The sequence below is a fragment of the Strix aluco genome, chromosome 4 (assembly GCF_031877795.1).
Source record: "Strix aluco isolate bStrAlu1 chromosome 4, bStrAlu1.hap1, whole genome shotgun sequence".
In the NCBI taxonomy this organism is placed as follows: Eukaryota; Metazoa; Chordata; class Aves; order Strigiformes; family Strigidae; genus Strix; species Strix aluco.
The window spans coordinates 119,877,056-119,892,190 of NC_133934.1; the positions used below are offsets into that span (position 1 = coordinate 119,877,056).

At 44.7% G+C, this 15,135-nt stretch overlaps 1 protein-coding gene across 17 annotated transcripts in view; it reads left to right on the forward strand.

Annotated features, from left to right (window-relative positions):
- Positions 1-8,592, forward strand: part of TRAF3 (TNF receptor associated factor 3) — a 73,991-nt gene extending 65,399 nt beyond the window's left edge. For 16 of the 17 annotated variants that reach the window (XM_074825149.1, XM_074825165.1, XM_074825164.1 and 13 more), the window contains one exon: positions 633-8,592. In XM_074825149.1, coding sequence (XP_074681250.1) covers positions 633-1,204 — 572 coding nt within the window. In that variant the 3' untranslated portion in view covers positions 1,205-8,592. The remainder of the gene's footprint in view (positions 1-632) is intronic. The other variant, XR_012623355.1, reaches the window with a different exon arrangement.
- The last annotated feature ends 6,543 nt before the right edge of the window (positions 8,593-15,135 follow it).

A 15,135-nucleotide genomic window follows, 5' to 3' on the forward strand; every position in this document is an offset into this window, starting at 1 on the left:
TGTTTCTCAGTATCTTATGTTGGCCCATTTTGCCAGTATGCAAAGACAAAGAGTAACATTTTCATGTGAGGGAAAGGGGGCATTAAAAACAGCCCTCCCTCCAAACTGAATAAGTGATCATATAATACAAAGCTAAGCTTGAATTTTCTGTTCTTTTATGATGAACTTTAGACATAACAGCACTGTCCTTCTGAGACAAGTAGTGTCTGAGAAGAGTATTTCGAGTGATCAGCAGTGTTTCTGAATTTCAGAGGGATTATGTAGGATGTGTGACCACTTCCAAGGTGTTCACTGCTAATAGCAATCTACAGGTAATGCTACCAAGTCTCCTCTCAAAAAATGGAAGCCTCTGTAGTTACATTGCTTAGTGACCAGACAAAATTTGGTAGATGATTTGGATATTTGACTTCTACTGCATGTGTGATTAACACCCATGTTTATAAAAATCCCAGTTAACTTAGATAGTAGCTGGCAAACTATTGTCTGTGGAAATTGCTTCATCAGTGACTGAATGCTCTTTGGTTCTTGAGGAGGAAGGTGTTTTCCTATACAATAGCAGCATTGGCAATTGATTTTTACAGTCTTTAGAAAAAACCACTTTTCTCACCCCTGTCCTTCGTGTTTTCTAACAGGCCTTCTAGAGACACAGCTGAGCAGACATGATCAGATGCTGAGTGTTCATGATATTCGGCTGGCTGACATGGACCTCCGATTCCAAGTTTTGGAAACTGCCAGCTACAATGGAGTGCTAATTTGGAAAATCCGAGATTATAAACGTCGGAAGCAAGAGGCAGTCATGGGGAAGACTCTGTCCTTGTACAGCCAACCCTTTTATACTGGATACTTTGGCTACAAAATGTGTGCCAGAGTTTACCTTAACGGAGATGGCATGGGAAAGGGGACGCACTTGTCGCTGTTTTTTGTCATAATGCGTGGAGAATACGATGCATTGCTTCCTTGGCCGTTCAAACAGAAAGTGACTCTCATGCTAATGGATCAGGGACCGTCTCGACGCCACTTGGGAGATGCTTTCAAGCCAGATCCAAACAGCAGCAGTTTCAAGAAGCCAACTGGAGAAATGAACATTGCATCTGGCTGCCCAGTCTTTGTGGCTCAAACTGTTCTAGAGAATGGAACGTATATTAAAGATGATACTATTTTTATTAAAGTCATAGTGGATACATCGGATCTACCAGACCCCTGACATACAATGGGGGAGGTGGATTAAACAGAAGACAACTCCGTTTGGGGGTTTTATATCAGTTTGTCTTCAATCAGAGGTCCTAAAGCTCACAGAACCACCTTGTGGAACAGACGGAAGAGTTTGAAGGCATAACTGCATAGGGTCCAATTGCGAAAGTAGCAACACATTAAGAAATCATACCATGGTATATTTTTTAATAGAACTAGCAACACTTAAGCTCTGAAGAATCACTTATCCCTCATGAGGATAATGATTATGGTCAGAGAGGATTTTTTTTTAACTTATTAATGATCTAGTCAATTGGAGGTGAAAAGACATATACAGTATGTGCTGAATAAATTACTGACTTTTATTTCTTTAAGCTAGAATACAACAAAAAAACTTCACACGTGGGCTAGCTGGAAATTGTCAGCATGTTAAAAGAAGAAATGATGAAGTAATGTTGCAATTATGATATTATTTGAAAAACTGAGGTGCAATCTTGTCTGAAATATAGTATATTGTCTTTTTAAGGCCTCATCTGGTCTCTGTTTTAATAATTACTTTGTCAGAAGATCTTGGAAAAGTATCCATGTCTTCTCAAAAGTATCTGAATCAAAATCATATTTTTATTTAAAGTTCTATTGTTACAGAAAACATTTTATTTTAAAACTGTTGATAGACTGATATTTCTTGGAAGAAAAATAGAAGATATAAAACACTGGTTATCACTTGTGATAGGAAAAAAAACTATTCAATTCTGTTATTTCTCTTTAGAAATGTAAACCTACAATATATGTCGTAGTTAATGACACTATTTCAAAATTAAGGAAAAATCACTCATGGATGCTGTGCATCATTATCAGATTTATAATTGTTTTCACCCTAAAATAGGGCATTTGTTGAACTTTGGAGTTCTAAACGGAATCCTGTGCATTTTTTAAAGTTCTGCCCCATGCTTTCCAATCAAGCTATATATGTTGCACATTATGCTGTCAGCAGTATATAGTATTTTCAGTATTGGGGAGGAGGATTAGTGCTGAAAAAAGCCTGTATGTTTGTTCTGTACTAGCAGCCATTGCTTCTTAAGGACAAATCAGCAATGTCTTAATACAGTGATGGTGGCTTGCATGCATACATGTGCCTTAGATGTGCTGTGCTGCTTATAAACCATAGCTTTTTATTCAGATTAATTCTGATATCTGAAATGGTAGTTTAATTGGACTTCAGGCATAATGTTTAGCCTTGTCTTCAGAGCCCTTAGGTACCTTGCAATGTACAAAATGAAAGTCAAAGCCCATTTCTTTGGCTTCTGGAGCTTCTATGACTTGGCCATGGTGGAATCCATCTTATTCAGGTGCCAAAACGTTATGCTCAGTGCTCCTATGGAGCTTGGACTAGACAGTCTCCATGGCCACTGTGAAGGCAGGCGACATTTTACCTCTAATGCCTGTGGTTGTAAGGTGGCATCACTTGAAACGGACCCATCTGAGAACTCTGTGGGGCTGTGAATGTATACGCTCATGACAGCTTTTCATAGCAGACAAGCATCCTAACAGGGAATGCACGGGCTTCTTTCTTACAACAGCCTGAACTGTAGTGGAAAGCATTTGCTAGCCCTGAAACATGCTGATTGCAACCTGCTGTGTTCATCTGCTTCTATTTAATAGCCTGTGACAAGCAAGTCTAGATACATAGCCTGACTGCGGTGCTCATTAAAATCCAAGAGCTGCTTAAGCAGAGTGGACTTGCACCACTGTTTTTAGCCTTTGTTGGGCTTGAAAGAAAACATTGCATCTCAGCCTTTAATGTCAGGTTGTATCAGTTTTCTGCTTTTTTGAGGCATAGTCACAATTTTTGTCTAAGGTGCAGTTGAATTCATGCCTTTGTATTTCAGCTTGTCTTTGCCGTTGTCTTTTTTGGCTGTGCCTTCACACACAGTGCCTGCAAGAAGTATTTATGAATATACAATGCATGCTAAGTGGTCTTCATGGGTTTTCCAGGCACCTGCTAGAATACTGCCTGCTGCTGACTGTCACAGCTGTCAGCAGCAACTTGTCTTCCTTTTCTTGCCTTCCATTGTCCAGGTACTGTACTCCCTTTATGGTACATAGCTGTCAACAGGTGCAAGCTCAAATCTGGAGGCATGTGCTAGCATTTAATTTCTAGCACGGAAGGAGGACGTTCTGCACAAGAAAGAAATATCTATAGATATACCCGCATCTATATCTCTAGATATAATTATATGGCACTTGCAGTTTTATGCAGGCTGCATAAGCAAACCCATCACTTACGCTTTAGGGCGAAGGTTCGCTCAACTTGTGTCATTTAAATAATTGTGAATGTAGGCAGCTGAGCTTTTGTGTTTGTGCATCACAGAATTTTACTGAAAACAGGATTCCCAAGTGGAAATGTCCAAAGGACTCTCCTCCCATTGCTAATGCATGTCTTGTAAACTTAAATGAAACCGTTTGGCCATCTCAAAACAGTTTATATCCTGTTTCAATCTGGGACTTGGAGGAGATTTCTAGTATAAGCAGGGCCCAGCATATTCTGCAGATTTGTGACTACAGTTTCCAACTCCTGTGACAGAATTGCGCTTCTAAGTCCAGGCTCTTTAAAAGAGGAGGAAAAAAGTGTTGCCAGCCTTTGTGATTGAAAGAGGACTTTAAAACATGCGAAAAGTGTAAACTAATAGGGAAGTCTTCCTGAGTCTGCACACAGCCTAAACTAGTAGCTTTAAGAGATCTGAATATCTCCTCTTAGTGGGATATTGACTCAGAAACTTCATAGAGAAGTTTAAATATGAACACTGCTAACTATATTAATGCCGATCACTGTAGCAGAAACATCAGTCACTGTTGTATTTCACAGATCTCTATGCTGCTTTCCACATCTCCCAAGTGCCAAAAGCACCAGCTGCCAGAATCTTCAGCTTCACTTGGGCAGCTTTTATAATGCAGTAATGTGCTATCGATATAAAAATATTTTTGCATATGTGCTTTTTATCACAGTTAATAAAATGGAGGCCTACTGCACTTATTTTTTAAAACTACATGAAGCTGCCAGAGAATTTCCAGTTTGCCAACCCTGCGTACTGTGAAATCCAGGATCTTGCTACACAAATGTAGACACCGCCTGCTGTGGAATACCTGAAGCCTTGACTGTAACACCCCCCTCTCCGCAGAACTCACGGGCCATCTCTGTAGAGTTCTTACTGTGTACATAGAAATCGGTTTCCTCTGCTTTCCAGCAAGGAGTATGTAGCATTTTGTGAAAACAAGGCCACTGTATATTCTCTAAATTGAAAGGAAAAAGATACCTGGTGCTTTACTCAACACTTTAAATTATTTAACTTTTCCTCTTATCATTGAAATGCCCTTTATCCTTTTTTCTGTATGTTCCTGACTCAGATATCCAAAGTTTTCTAGGGACTGTCTGTTTAAAGTGATTCACAGGGCAACGGTCTGCCCCCACATGTACTCTTGAGTCCTGGCTAACTCCTGTGGTGTGCCATTATTGCAAGGGGGTCCCAGAGTATTTGTATTACTTTGAACAGAGTTTCTTCAACGGAACCTTTTTTTCCCTCTGCTTAGTAATTCTTAGCAGCGCACAACTGAAGTCTCTTGCTGGTATTCTTTCTTAACGATGATGCTCCAAGTTGTGTACAAGCCTCTTCCATTTCCAGCTTTCTCTAGAGAGATTCCAGTGTGTGACATCTGGATGTTGCCCTTTTTATACGCTCTTCAGCACAGGGTGAGTGCATCTGTTATCTAGAAGGTCTTGAATTCTAAACAGGATGAAACTATTTGGGTGTTTAAAGAGCAACCTGTGATTATGATGCATGACCATGTCTGCATTACTTCTCTGATCTAATTAAAGGGGTCTTGTTTCAGTTACTGTCTACATGGTACACCTTCAACTGCTGACTTACAATATGCAATGTTGATTTCAGCCTTGTACTGTAAATGTTCTTCACAAAGAGAATGTGCAATAGGAAAAGGGGATGATGGGTGGTATAATTCCAATGGAAAAAAGATGTTGTGGGTAACATGCTAGCTTTCTTATAAATATGAAATACAGTTTATTTCCTCTTCCCATGGGTTTTCCTATTTGGAAAAGGAAAGATGAAGATATGTGCCTGTTTCTGTGCCTGGTGAATTTCTCAGATGCAAAGGTAATAGATTTGTGTTAGTTGTAATTTAAGCGTTGAACCCATGAATGTTAGGTTCTGATTATGTCACTCATGTTTCTCGGCTTGCCATGATTATGGCTTGTTGAGATGGAGTTTAAAAGCTACCACCTATTTGTATCTGTGTTCCATCATGTGGGATAGGCATTTCACCAACAATGCAGGGTTTCTGTTGTTGTTTTGTTTCGTTTTTAAAACACTGGTGCTGTTTGGTCCAAGACAGAGAAGCACGTAGGGAATGACAAGAAGAGTTGCCTGCACCACAGAAGAGTGAAAAATGTGACTGCAGTATTGATGCCTTGATATGATTTAACTATGCAAATATACAAATAGGTGTGGGGGGGAAATTCTTGGGTTGCATACCTAATCTCTTAGTTTTTGCTCTGTAAATTACTCGTACGTGTGTAGGTACATACATATACACACAGACATGCATGCACATATATATGCAAAGTCTTTACGTAGAAGTGATGAAACAAAACCCTTTCCTCCAAGTTATACTTGATTGATTGGTGCAAATATAACTTGCTGCTGCTAAGGCAGGATCTTGGCTAAGGGCAAACTTTGGATTCCCATCATCCAGGTTTGAAGACCTGTATATAGCAAACAAAGTTTGTTTAGCCTTTCTGAAGACCTTGGAATGTCATCTAGGACACAAGTCCTTCCTCATACTCCGCTAATTTAGAGATTCTTGTATTTTAAACAAATATAGTGATGGGCAACTTGTTAATTGCAAATTCTTTCCTTTAATTTGGGAACAAAAGATAATAAAAAGCAGCTGGACCTCTTCCTGGAATTCTTATCCTGTTCAGTCAATACCTCTATATTCTGGTTGACCTAGAAATCATAGCTTCTCCAATAAAAATGATCAGTTTGGGAATTCAGTCTGTCTGAGGGTAGTTTTTCACAGAATCATCTAGGTTGGAAAGGACCTTGAAGATCATCTAGTCCAACCGCTAACCTAGCACTGACAGATCCCAACTACACCATATCACACATATTTTTAGTGCTATCTACAGCATAGGAAGCACTTTGCATTTGCAAGTGTGTTGTTCTTATAGCAAGTGCTATTTGCCTTTCCTGGAAAAAGGAAATCAAGGATGAGATGTGAAGTGTCTTGCCCAGAGTAATGAAAGGAATCTCCTGGAGCCAGGACTGAATGAGAGGTTCCAGTTCCCTAGTGTTATCTTCACATCACTAGGTTTTACTCTTAATACATTGGTCCCTTAAAGGAATTGAAAAACAAGTTAACATACCTTAAAGACCTCCATCAGGACAGTAAGGGCTAGAATTAAACATACAAGCTGTCGTGATATGGGGTTGTACGTGTATGGTAGCCCAGACATTGCTCGCTACTTGGCGGTGCTTTGCACAGCCTGCAGAGTGGAAGGCCAGCACAGTGTGTCGGTGTGAATAATAGCAGCAAACGTGTCCTGCTCTGTTTGTTCAGAATCACCCAACAAAGTAAGTCTCAAGTGATGTTCCTCTTAACTGAGGAGGGAGAATACCATTTTAAAGTGAAGTGGTTTCATTTTTGTGGTACCAGCCTGTAGCATGACTGACCATTTCTTTCTTGTGGGGCTTTCTCCCTTTTTCTTTAAACCAAAATATGGAGGGCTTAATTGTTCTTTCCTGCTTCTTAATCCAGGCCTTTGCTGAGAAGCACCAGACAGGAAGATTGTGGAAAACTTTGGACCGCTGATTCAGGGACATCCTCTTTAAGATTTAGAAGAGTAGAGATATACAACACATAAGGGATCTGACCATTCCTGTGTCTCTTCTAATTTATGGTCAAGACTGCAGCTTCTGTCTTCCATTTCATGATCTTAGTGTAGATGTGTTTGTTTAGGTTTTTTCCCTCCAAGTTAGGATTAGTTCCTTAGGGTTCAAATAAGTTCTAAATTTCACAGAGAAGCACCTGAACCAAAATCCTGGATCCAAACATCCCAGACTTGATGTGGAATTCAAATCTGGATCCCAACTCTGTGGCTTACTAACCTACCCATTTAGGGAAGGGTTTGTTGTCTCTATGTGGTGTTTGTGTTTATGGTCCTTTGGAACTAAGCTTTTAATTTGGTTGCCAGTTCTGCAAGGACTTTTTAACTTCTTAGCAATGCCGGTGTTCACACGCTCCATTGCTGGCAGTGCGATGCGTAGTGATAAAATTTGACTCTGTCTAAGGGTTACTGAGATAAACCAGCATTATCATTCGTAAAGGTCATTTTCTTGCATAGTGTTCTGAGCTTTGGATTTGAATATAGCTCATATCTGAAAGGACACATCTTCCAACTATGACCTGCGTCACTGGCAGAGAGTTGTATAATCTGTACTTGTGGAATGGGAAGGTACAAGCTTCCATTGTTGCTGATGCATCATGTGATCCACCTATTTTGTTTTTCTTATAGCTGTTGTTTGGTTTATATATTTTTTTTTTTCAGTTTTATAAAAAAAAAAACAGGGGAAGTTCAGGATTTTTTCTACAAGGTATAAAACTCCAATGATTTAGTGGTGACTAGAAAGCTATGAAAAATACCCCATTAGGAGATGATGGGCTAAATGTAGGTCCATTTCTCTTAGACAAGTAGGATAACCTTTAAGACGCATGGAACAACGTAATAATTGGGAAAACTAAAGCTCACATTTGTTTCCAAGAAATTCTGTAAGAAATATCTATGGAAAAGACATCAGTGATTGAGAATAATGTACAAATTAATGTGTTTGAAACTTGTGTATCCATTTCTTTAATCTCATACTCTTCAGTGAACGGTACACTTGTGTTCAGTTTTATGATCAAAAACAAAGACCAAAGAAGGCCAACCTCATTTGATTGTGTATATTCTGCCTGTCTTAATTATCAATAGCTGTAAGGATACAGTGCAAGTGATCTGGTAACCAGTGGTTCTCGTCCTTTTCTTTTAGGGGGAAAAACAACTTTAAAATGTATAATTTATTGCTCAGCAATAACCATGTTGTTAAAATAATAATTAAAAAAAAGGAATTAGCAACATGTCTTAATTTCCCAATAGCATTATTATATGTTGTATTTCAGTTTATTGTATATTGTGTTTTTGTATTTATTTGTGTTTGGAGGTCTTGCTATGTCTTTTTGTGTTTAAATGCTAATAAACAAGGACAGTGTGTAAGAGTGTAGAATGCCGAACTCTGAAATGCTAAACTGTGTTATTAAAGGAAAAATAAATCTAAGTAGGAAATCATATTTTTAAAAAAAAATGGTGTGTTGAATTTGAATGACTGCTGTCGACTTGCAAATGGCCATGGTGCATCCTTTCTCCTCTCTGAACCCACTGTTAGGTTGGCTGTTCAGTGCTTTACACCTGCACACCTGATAGACCCTTCTTGTAGCATTTCTCTTCCTCTTTGGAGGAAATTTGCCATAGCTTTTATCAGAGTCCTATTTTCCATGTGATAACTGCTAGAATAAATTAGGTGATGGTGTTCATCCTAACATCAGTGTCAAGAGTCCTTGTGCAAATAGACTAGAAATAATTGAAATGGCTTTTTGTGCATTTGTTGTACACTATTTTCTCAAGGAGGTGCAGGAATGGAGAGACACTCTGTGGCTTCAGTGTCTGAAAATGTAGATTTTTTTTTTTTTTTCTTTCAGTGTCATTAGTGACTCTTCTCAACTCAGAAATGCATTTCAGGTGTGTGTTTGAAATCATGGAACACAGTGCAGTCTGTAAAAGCAGCATGCTGTTTTGAAATGAGCAAAGCCATAATATTTTCACCCCATTTCAGATTCGGCCTAGTGATAAAAACCCTGATCCCCAGTGGTGGTGTAATGAAGCATTCGCTTCTACTGAGCACTATGCTGATCTGTCTGTCCTTCCGTTTCTTCTTCCCTCCCACCCCTTTCTTACTGAAATTCCCTTTTCCCCTCTTCTGTGTCACTGCAGGAGTAATACTGGGTTTAGCAATGTGGGGATGTCCTGCCTGTGCTCGGAGGCAAGGCCGTGGTGTCTCAGCAAAAGCCACTGCCATGCTGCTGACACCCAAGTGCAAGTACGACCTCACCCGTCGACACCAGTCTTTGCAGCAGGTAGTCTAGAAGTGCTGGGTGGCTGAGTGTCTTGTCTTGACAAAATGGGGATGCCAGAGAAAAGGCAAATGCAGGAAGGTGGGCATAGTGAGAGGGAAGGGTGGCTAAGAAGTGCCGTCCTCGCCGCACGCAGGATGTGGTGAGGTGGATGTTCCCTTCTGCTGCTGAGTGCAGTCGCTGGTAAGTGACTCTCTGGATGCTCTGGCATCCCCTGCCCTGCTCATCACACTTTCCATTTGTACTCCCACGGCTGACACTCGAGGCTGCGCTGCCTGAAGCTCTTCACATCTCGCTGTGGAGTGTGAAAAGACGGCAAACTTCTTGTCTTAATGAAATGGGTTACCTTCAAGCAGAGCCCTCTTAAGGAAGAGCAACCTTTGCTACCCCTGGAGCTGCTCCTCCTTCCAAATTTTTTTGCTTGGTGCTGCTCAGATGTGACACTTGTGTCATTACAGTGCAGCAGGATAGGTGACGAGGAAACAAAGTGCTTTAAACGTGAAGGCAAACACTGATTCTCTACTCGCCTCCCTGCTCCTCCTCCCCCAGCAATGAATCGTAATTGAAATGATACATGATGCCATTCCTGGCAAGAATGAGTCTTTATAGGTTTCTTCTTTGCAACAGGTCACAGAAGGCAACTGGCTGCCTTGCGTGCTTTCCCCAGCGGGAGATACGTGCTGAGGGTGACGGGATCAGAGTGTGGGTGCTGGGAGAGCGGAGCAGCTGAGGAGAGCAGGCTGAGCAGCTCTCCTGGTCTACAGAGGGTGCTGTGCAGACATGTACATTGCCCAAGCCTGGACCTGCTGCCAGGGTCATCTCTTGGAAGAATTGCAGGGGGATTTTTTTTTAAGTTTTCCAGGGTTTCAAGCCTTCAGTTTGCTTGCTGTCTGGTAAGGAGAAGCATCTTCAAAACCTCTGACTTCTTGGTCCTGCAGATGGACCTGCCTCCTGCTCTCTGGGATAGCCTGCTTTGACGTGACCAAGTCTTGGAATTGTCTGAGGAAGAGGGAAATATCCAGTGATCAAAACAAGTGGTGAAAGAGGTGATTTCCCCTGTCCTTCCCCAAAGCCAGTTTTCCATGAGTCAGTTGTGCGGTTCCTTCCTGCTGGCCTGGGTTGAGCCCTGGAAGCTGTTGCCGTTGAGTAACGCATCTGGCTTGTCCTTGTTGTTTGGCCAAAAGAAGTGATAACCCGAATGTCTTCCCCTGCCCCCCTCAGCTAATGTGGTACCTGGGGAGGGTGAGCCCACCCAGCTCTGCTCCTTCGGGGTGACCTCTGGCAGTGGTGAATGCTGGACCCTCGATACATTCTCTTGTGTGTTCTGTAGGCTCCTGAAAATGGGCAATGGCCCAAGCCAGGAGCTGAATTCCCACCTGGCAATCACAGAAAAGACCCTGGGGACTGACTTCCACTCCATGGGCTGCAAATTGGGTTAAGTGGAGTTTGGCCACAGCTTGTGGTACCAGTTGCAGCTGGTGGAATTCTGTGTTTTGACAGCGTTGATGTGCTGATTAGAGGCAGGAGTTGTTTGCAGACATTGCTATGGACACTTGATGGCTGCTTTGTGCCAACACAAGCTCCCACAGAGAAGATTATTTGGATCAGCCCTGGCTGGTGGAAATGGCATCTGTCTCAGCATACCCTGTGCCATTAGCCAGTGGGAATGCAGATGAGCTGTTGATCCTTTAGCAGGTGTCCTGGGGGTAGATAGTTGTGGCTGCTAAGGAGCACTCAGTCTCCTGAGGTTAAAAAGAAATCTTACCCAAGTGCAGGGACTGGATGAAGTGGGCTGGTTAAAGTGTCTGGTGAAGCGTGGGCTCAGGACTTGGGAAACAGGCCTGGCTGCTTGAATCCCCACATCCACACAGATGTAACTCTGTAGGTGCTTCTTGTAGCCATCCTCAGCAGGAAGCCCTTGTCCTCCTGCTTCAGGCAATAGGTAAGAAGCAAATCTGAGTGTGGCTTCCAGACAGCACTGAGATCAAATATGATCCCCTCTGGCAACTTCTGCCTTGCCGCTCCCAGGGGAAGGTGACCGTGTGGCTGCCAGAGGCCTGTAAGCACCAGGTAAGTTCTTCTTGTTGAATTGGCACGGAGTCCCAGAAAGGGTTCAACTCCATGGATTGGCTGAATATTCAGCTTTAGCTTCCAACCAGCCCTGATGTGGGGCCGTGCCTCTCCTGGCAGTGTACACAGTTCCTCTGCCACCGGGCATCGGCCATGGCAGTATAGTTTGTGCTGTTGCACCTGAGACTAACATTTTCTTAAATAAAAGGAAATCCTATATGGGATCTTACTCTGCTCCCTCTGATCACTGCTCAGGGCTGCCTGCTTTGAGGGCAGACATGAGATGTAATAGCTAGAGGGGCTGTCACCTGACAGGGCTCTTCTCCCCAATTATTTAGGATTAGCTTCATGTCCAAACCTTAAGCAGTGACACATCATGCCAAGGAGACTGGCAAGTAACATGTGCCTGGGTACAGCCCAGGCTGTCAGCATGCCCTGGGAACAGGGGGGTAGTTTGGCACCAGGGGGGTTGGAGCCAGCTGGTTGTGGCATGACTCTGCCCTCTCTGTCTGAGGCCACAGGGCCTAATATGGTTATCATGGAATAATTTTTCCATGTGCTTCATGACTTTCTGGGGACAGTGCTATTGTGGCTTGGCTGTTTGGTGTGTGAGTTGGGGTTGACCACCCACCTTGGGCACTAGTGCTCACGACTGGCGGTGCTTCATGCTGCCAGGCTCCCTTTCCAGCCGCAAGGTGCCTGAGGGCTCCCATGGGAGGAGATGTCCCTTGTGTTGCAGGCCACAACTGTTTTAAGTGGTGAGAAGAGATGTAGTTGTATGACAGGGAAATTCAGAATAGTGCTGGATGTTCCTGAAAGTAGTGCTGGATGCTCCTTTAGGAGGTGGCTCTGCTGACTGGCTAAGGGGAATGGTGTTTCTGGCTTTGATACCAGTTTATAACTCAACGCTGGGAAGGTTGAGTATCCGCTGTGCACTGCTTTCCCCCTCTGTGGTGGCGATGTGCCTCCCCCCAGGGGCATCACAGGCAGCCAGCACAGGGGGAGCAGGCTGGGGAGAAGAAGGGTGGGCTGGCAGCAAGGAGTAAAATGTGCTGATCGCCATGTTAGGGCAGCTGCTTTCATTTCTGGGGTCTCATTTCTGCTTCCTTTCATCTTTGTTTCTTTGTTTCTCTCTCCCTGTAACCACCTGATCCAAATCATGCTCCTGTGCAGCCTTCTGTTGTGCCTGCCTGGTCCTGGGGCACAGCAGCATCTCTGCGTGGTAGCAGCGACAAAAGCTGAGTTGGAGAGGAGTGTGCTCTGGCCCCGAGGAGAGACTTGTGGCAAGGGTCACGTTATTCTATCCCCTCCCTCCCAGCAGTAATGCTGCAATGAGCAGCTGTCCCCAGTAATGCAGGTTTTGCTGGGATTTTTGTAATTGCCATGCCCTGTCCTACTCTAATGCTAGAGCAGGAGCAGTGGGGACTGTCCATCCACGGCCAGGATTTCACAGGCTCTTTGATAAATACAGGGCATATTGGGTATTTTAGACCTCTGCCTCCTTGTCAGATGAATCCTAGCTCACTTAAAATCAAGCAAGTAGCAGCTTTGGTGGGACTGGAGCTGCCTAGCAGCTGAAATGAGCAGCGCCCAAAAGCAGTGTCTGCAGGGCACAAAAAATAAGGGTGTGGATCACCCCCCAAAACACTGAGTTTCAGTAGCCATGGCACTGCCCTCTGCACGGGGTCCCATGAGCAGTTTCTCCCCTCCTGCCAGCCCCGGCCATGCTGTGAGATGCTGAGGCTGCGGACAGGCATGCAGCCTGCCCTCTGCACACTGCCGTCCTTTCTCCAAGTTGTTACTGCTGAGTATCCATGATTTATATTTTTTTTCCCCACTCTATTAAAATACAGGACTCATTGCAGCTAGGATTCACCCCGAGAGTCCCACGGGAGAAATTTGTGAGTGGTAATGAAAGTGCAGGAGGCTTCACCTCGAGGACATCTCTTGGCATCCAGCTCCCTGTGCAGAAAGTGCTGACTGCGTTTTGGCTGATGCCCAGGCTGAGAGCTGCTGCTCAGGAGCTTTTTCTCTTGGCAGTTTGTGGGCTGCGCTGATGATACCCATGGGGACAGAGCTCCAGGCAGGGTCACCTCTGTGTTCCTTCGCAGGGCACACTTGGGGCTGCGCCAGGGCACCCTGGGAGCAGGAGCCCTGCTGCTCTTCTCACTCCTGCGCTTGCAGCAGAGGTTGGAAGTTGCACCAAATGGATTAAGGTTTTGGGAGACAGAGAGAAGCTTACCCAGGAGTGATGGATCCCTGGTCCTCACTCTCCCCTGGTCTGCCCAGTTGGAAGCATGAAGGGTGGGATGAGGACGGGCATGTGCTGTTCCCCTTCCTGTGCTCCTAAATCCTTGCTGCTGTCAGGTCAGAGCTTCTTTGTGGTTTGTGACCCCTCCACTGATGTCCCTTCCAACCACTTCTCCAGTCTCCTCCTGGGCTCCTGTAAACCCCTGCATTCACAAATCTTCTGCCCTCACCCTGCTTGTACCAGTGTCAGCCAAAGGGTCCTTGCCAGAGTGGTGCTGAGCCCCCCAGCTCCCCCCATCCCACAGTGTGGTCCTCTGTCACCATCCCCACACTGTCCCCTTCCCAGGACATCCTTTCTCTTCTCCCGTCCTTTTCTGCTCCTAACACCCTTGTAAAGACATGGGCCTGGAGCTGCATGCAGCATTGCTCTGCACTGGGGCAAAGGACAGGAATGGTGGAGTCCTTCCTCCTCCTTCTCCTCCTCCTCCTGCAGCCACGTGCGCTGGTACTGCTGCCAGCTGCCCCCTTCGGCTCCCCACAGCCTCAACAAAAGCAGCGTGGGGCTGTGCTGGTGCTGCCGCAGCACACACCGGGTAATGAGCAAATCAGCTGGTGGCCAAAGTACAATTACAAGTCATAGCTGGGAGCTGCTCTCTTCCAAGTGAGCTAATTGAAAATACATTGAGACCATTATTAGTAATTAGAAGGTAGCTGGCGGTCTGCAGGGGAGAGCGGTGTGGCATGTTTGTGATTGCCACCCTGGTGGATGGTGGGGTCTGGTGAGCCGAGCTGGGGGCACCAGTGGCTCTCCCAGGCTCTGCATGGGTGCCAAGGAAGTGGGGAGCTTGGGAAAGGAGCTGAGAGCAAACCAGCTTCTGGAACTGAGCAAAGCTCTGGTTTGTGCTGGGGGAAAACCTGCCTCCTGTACTGGTTTACTCCCTTCTCCCCGCAGCCTCCTCCAGGCTGAGCCCATCACGTGTCCCCAGGGAGGGTCCAAGGTCCGGCCAGGCAGGGCCTGTGGAAGCGAGGGCTGGCAGCCTGCTCCAAAATGAAGCGCCTGTTCTTCCTCCTCAGTGTCCTGCAGTTCCTTGGTGAGTACGCTCAGGGCTCGACTGCCATGACGAGCAGGGTGACCACTGGATGACTTCCCCATTTTGGGTGTGCTTTTGGGAATCCTGTTTCAGAGCAGAGCTGCAGGTTCTGTCACTTCAGGCATATCTGTAACATAAATGGGAAAAGGCATTTCCAGCTGGACAGAGAGAAGGCAGGGGAATGAGGCTGGGGTTAGTGTATTGTGCCCCCTGCACCTTCACAGCTCGGCTTTTCCTGCTCTTATGTGAAGCCAGCAACTCGGCACTGCAGGACACACTCTCTCTTGAATAT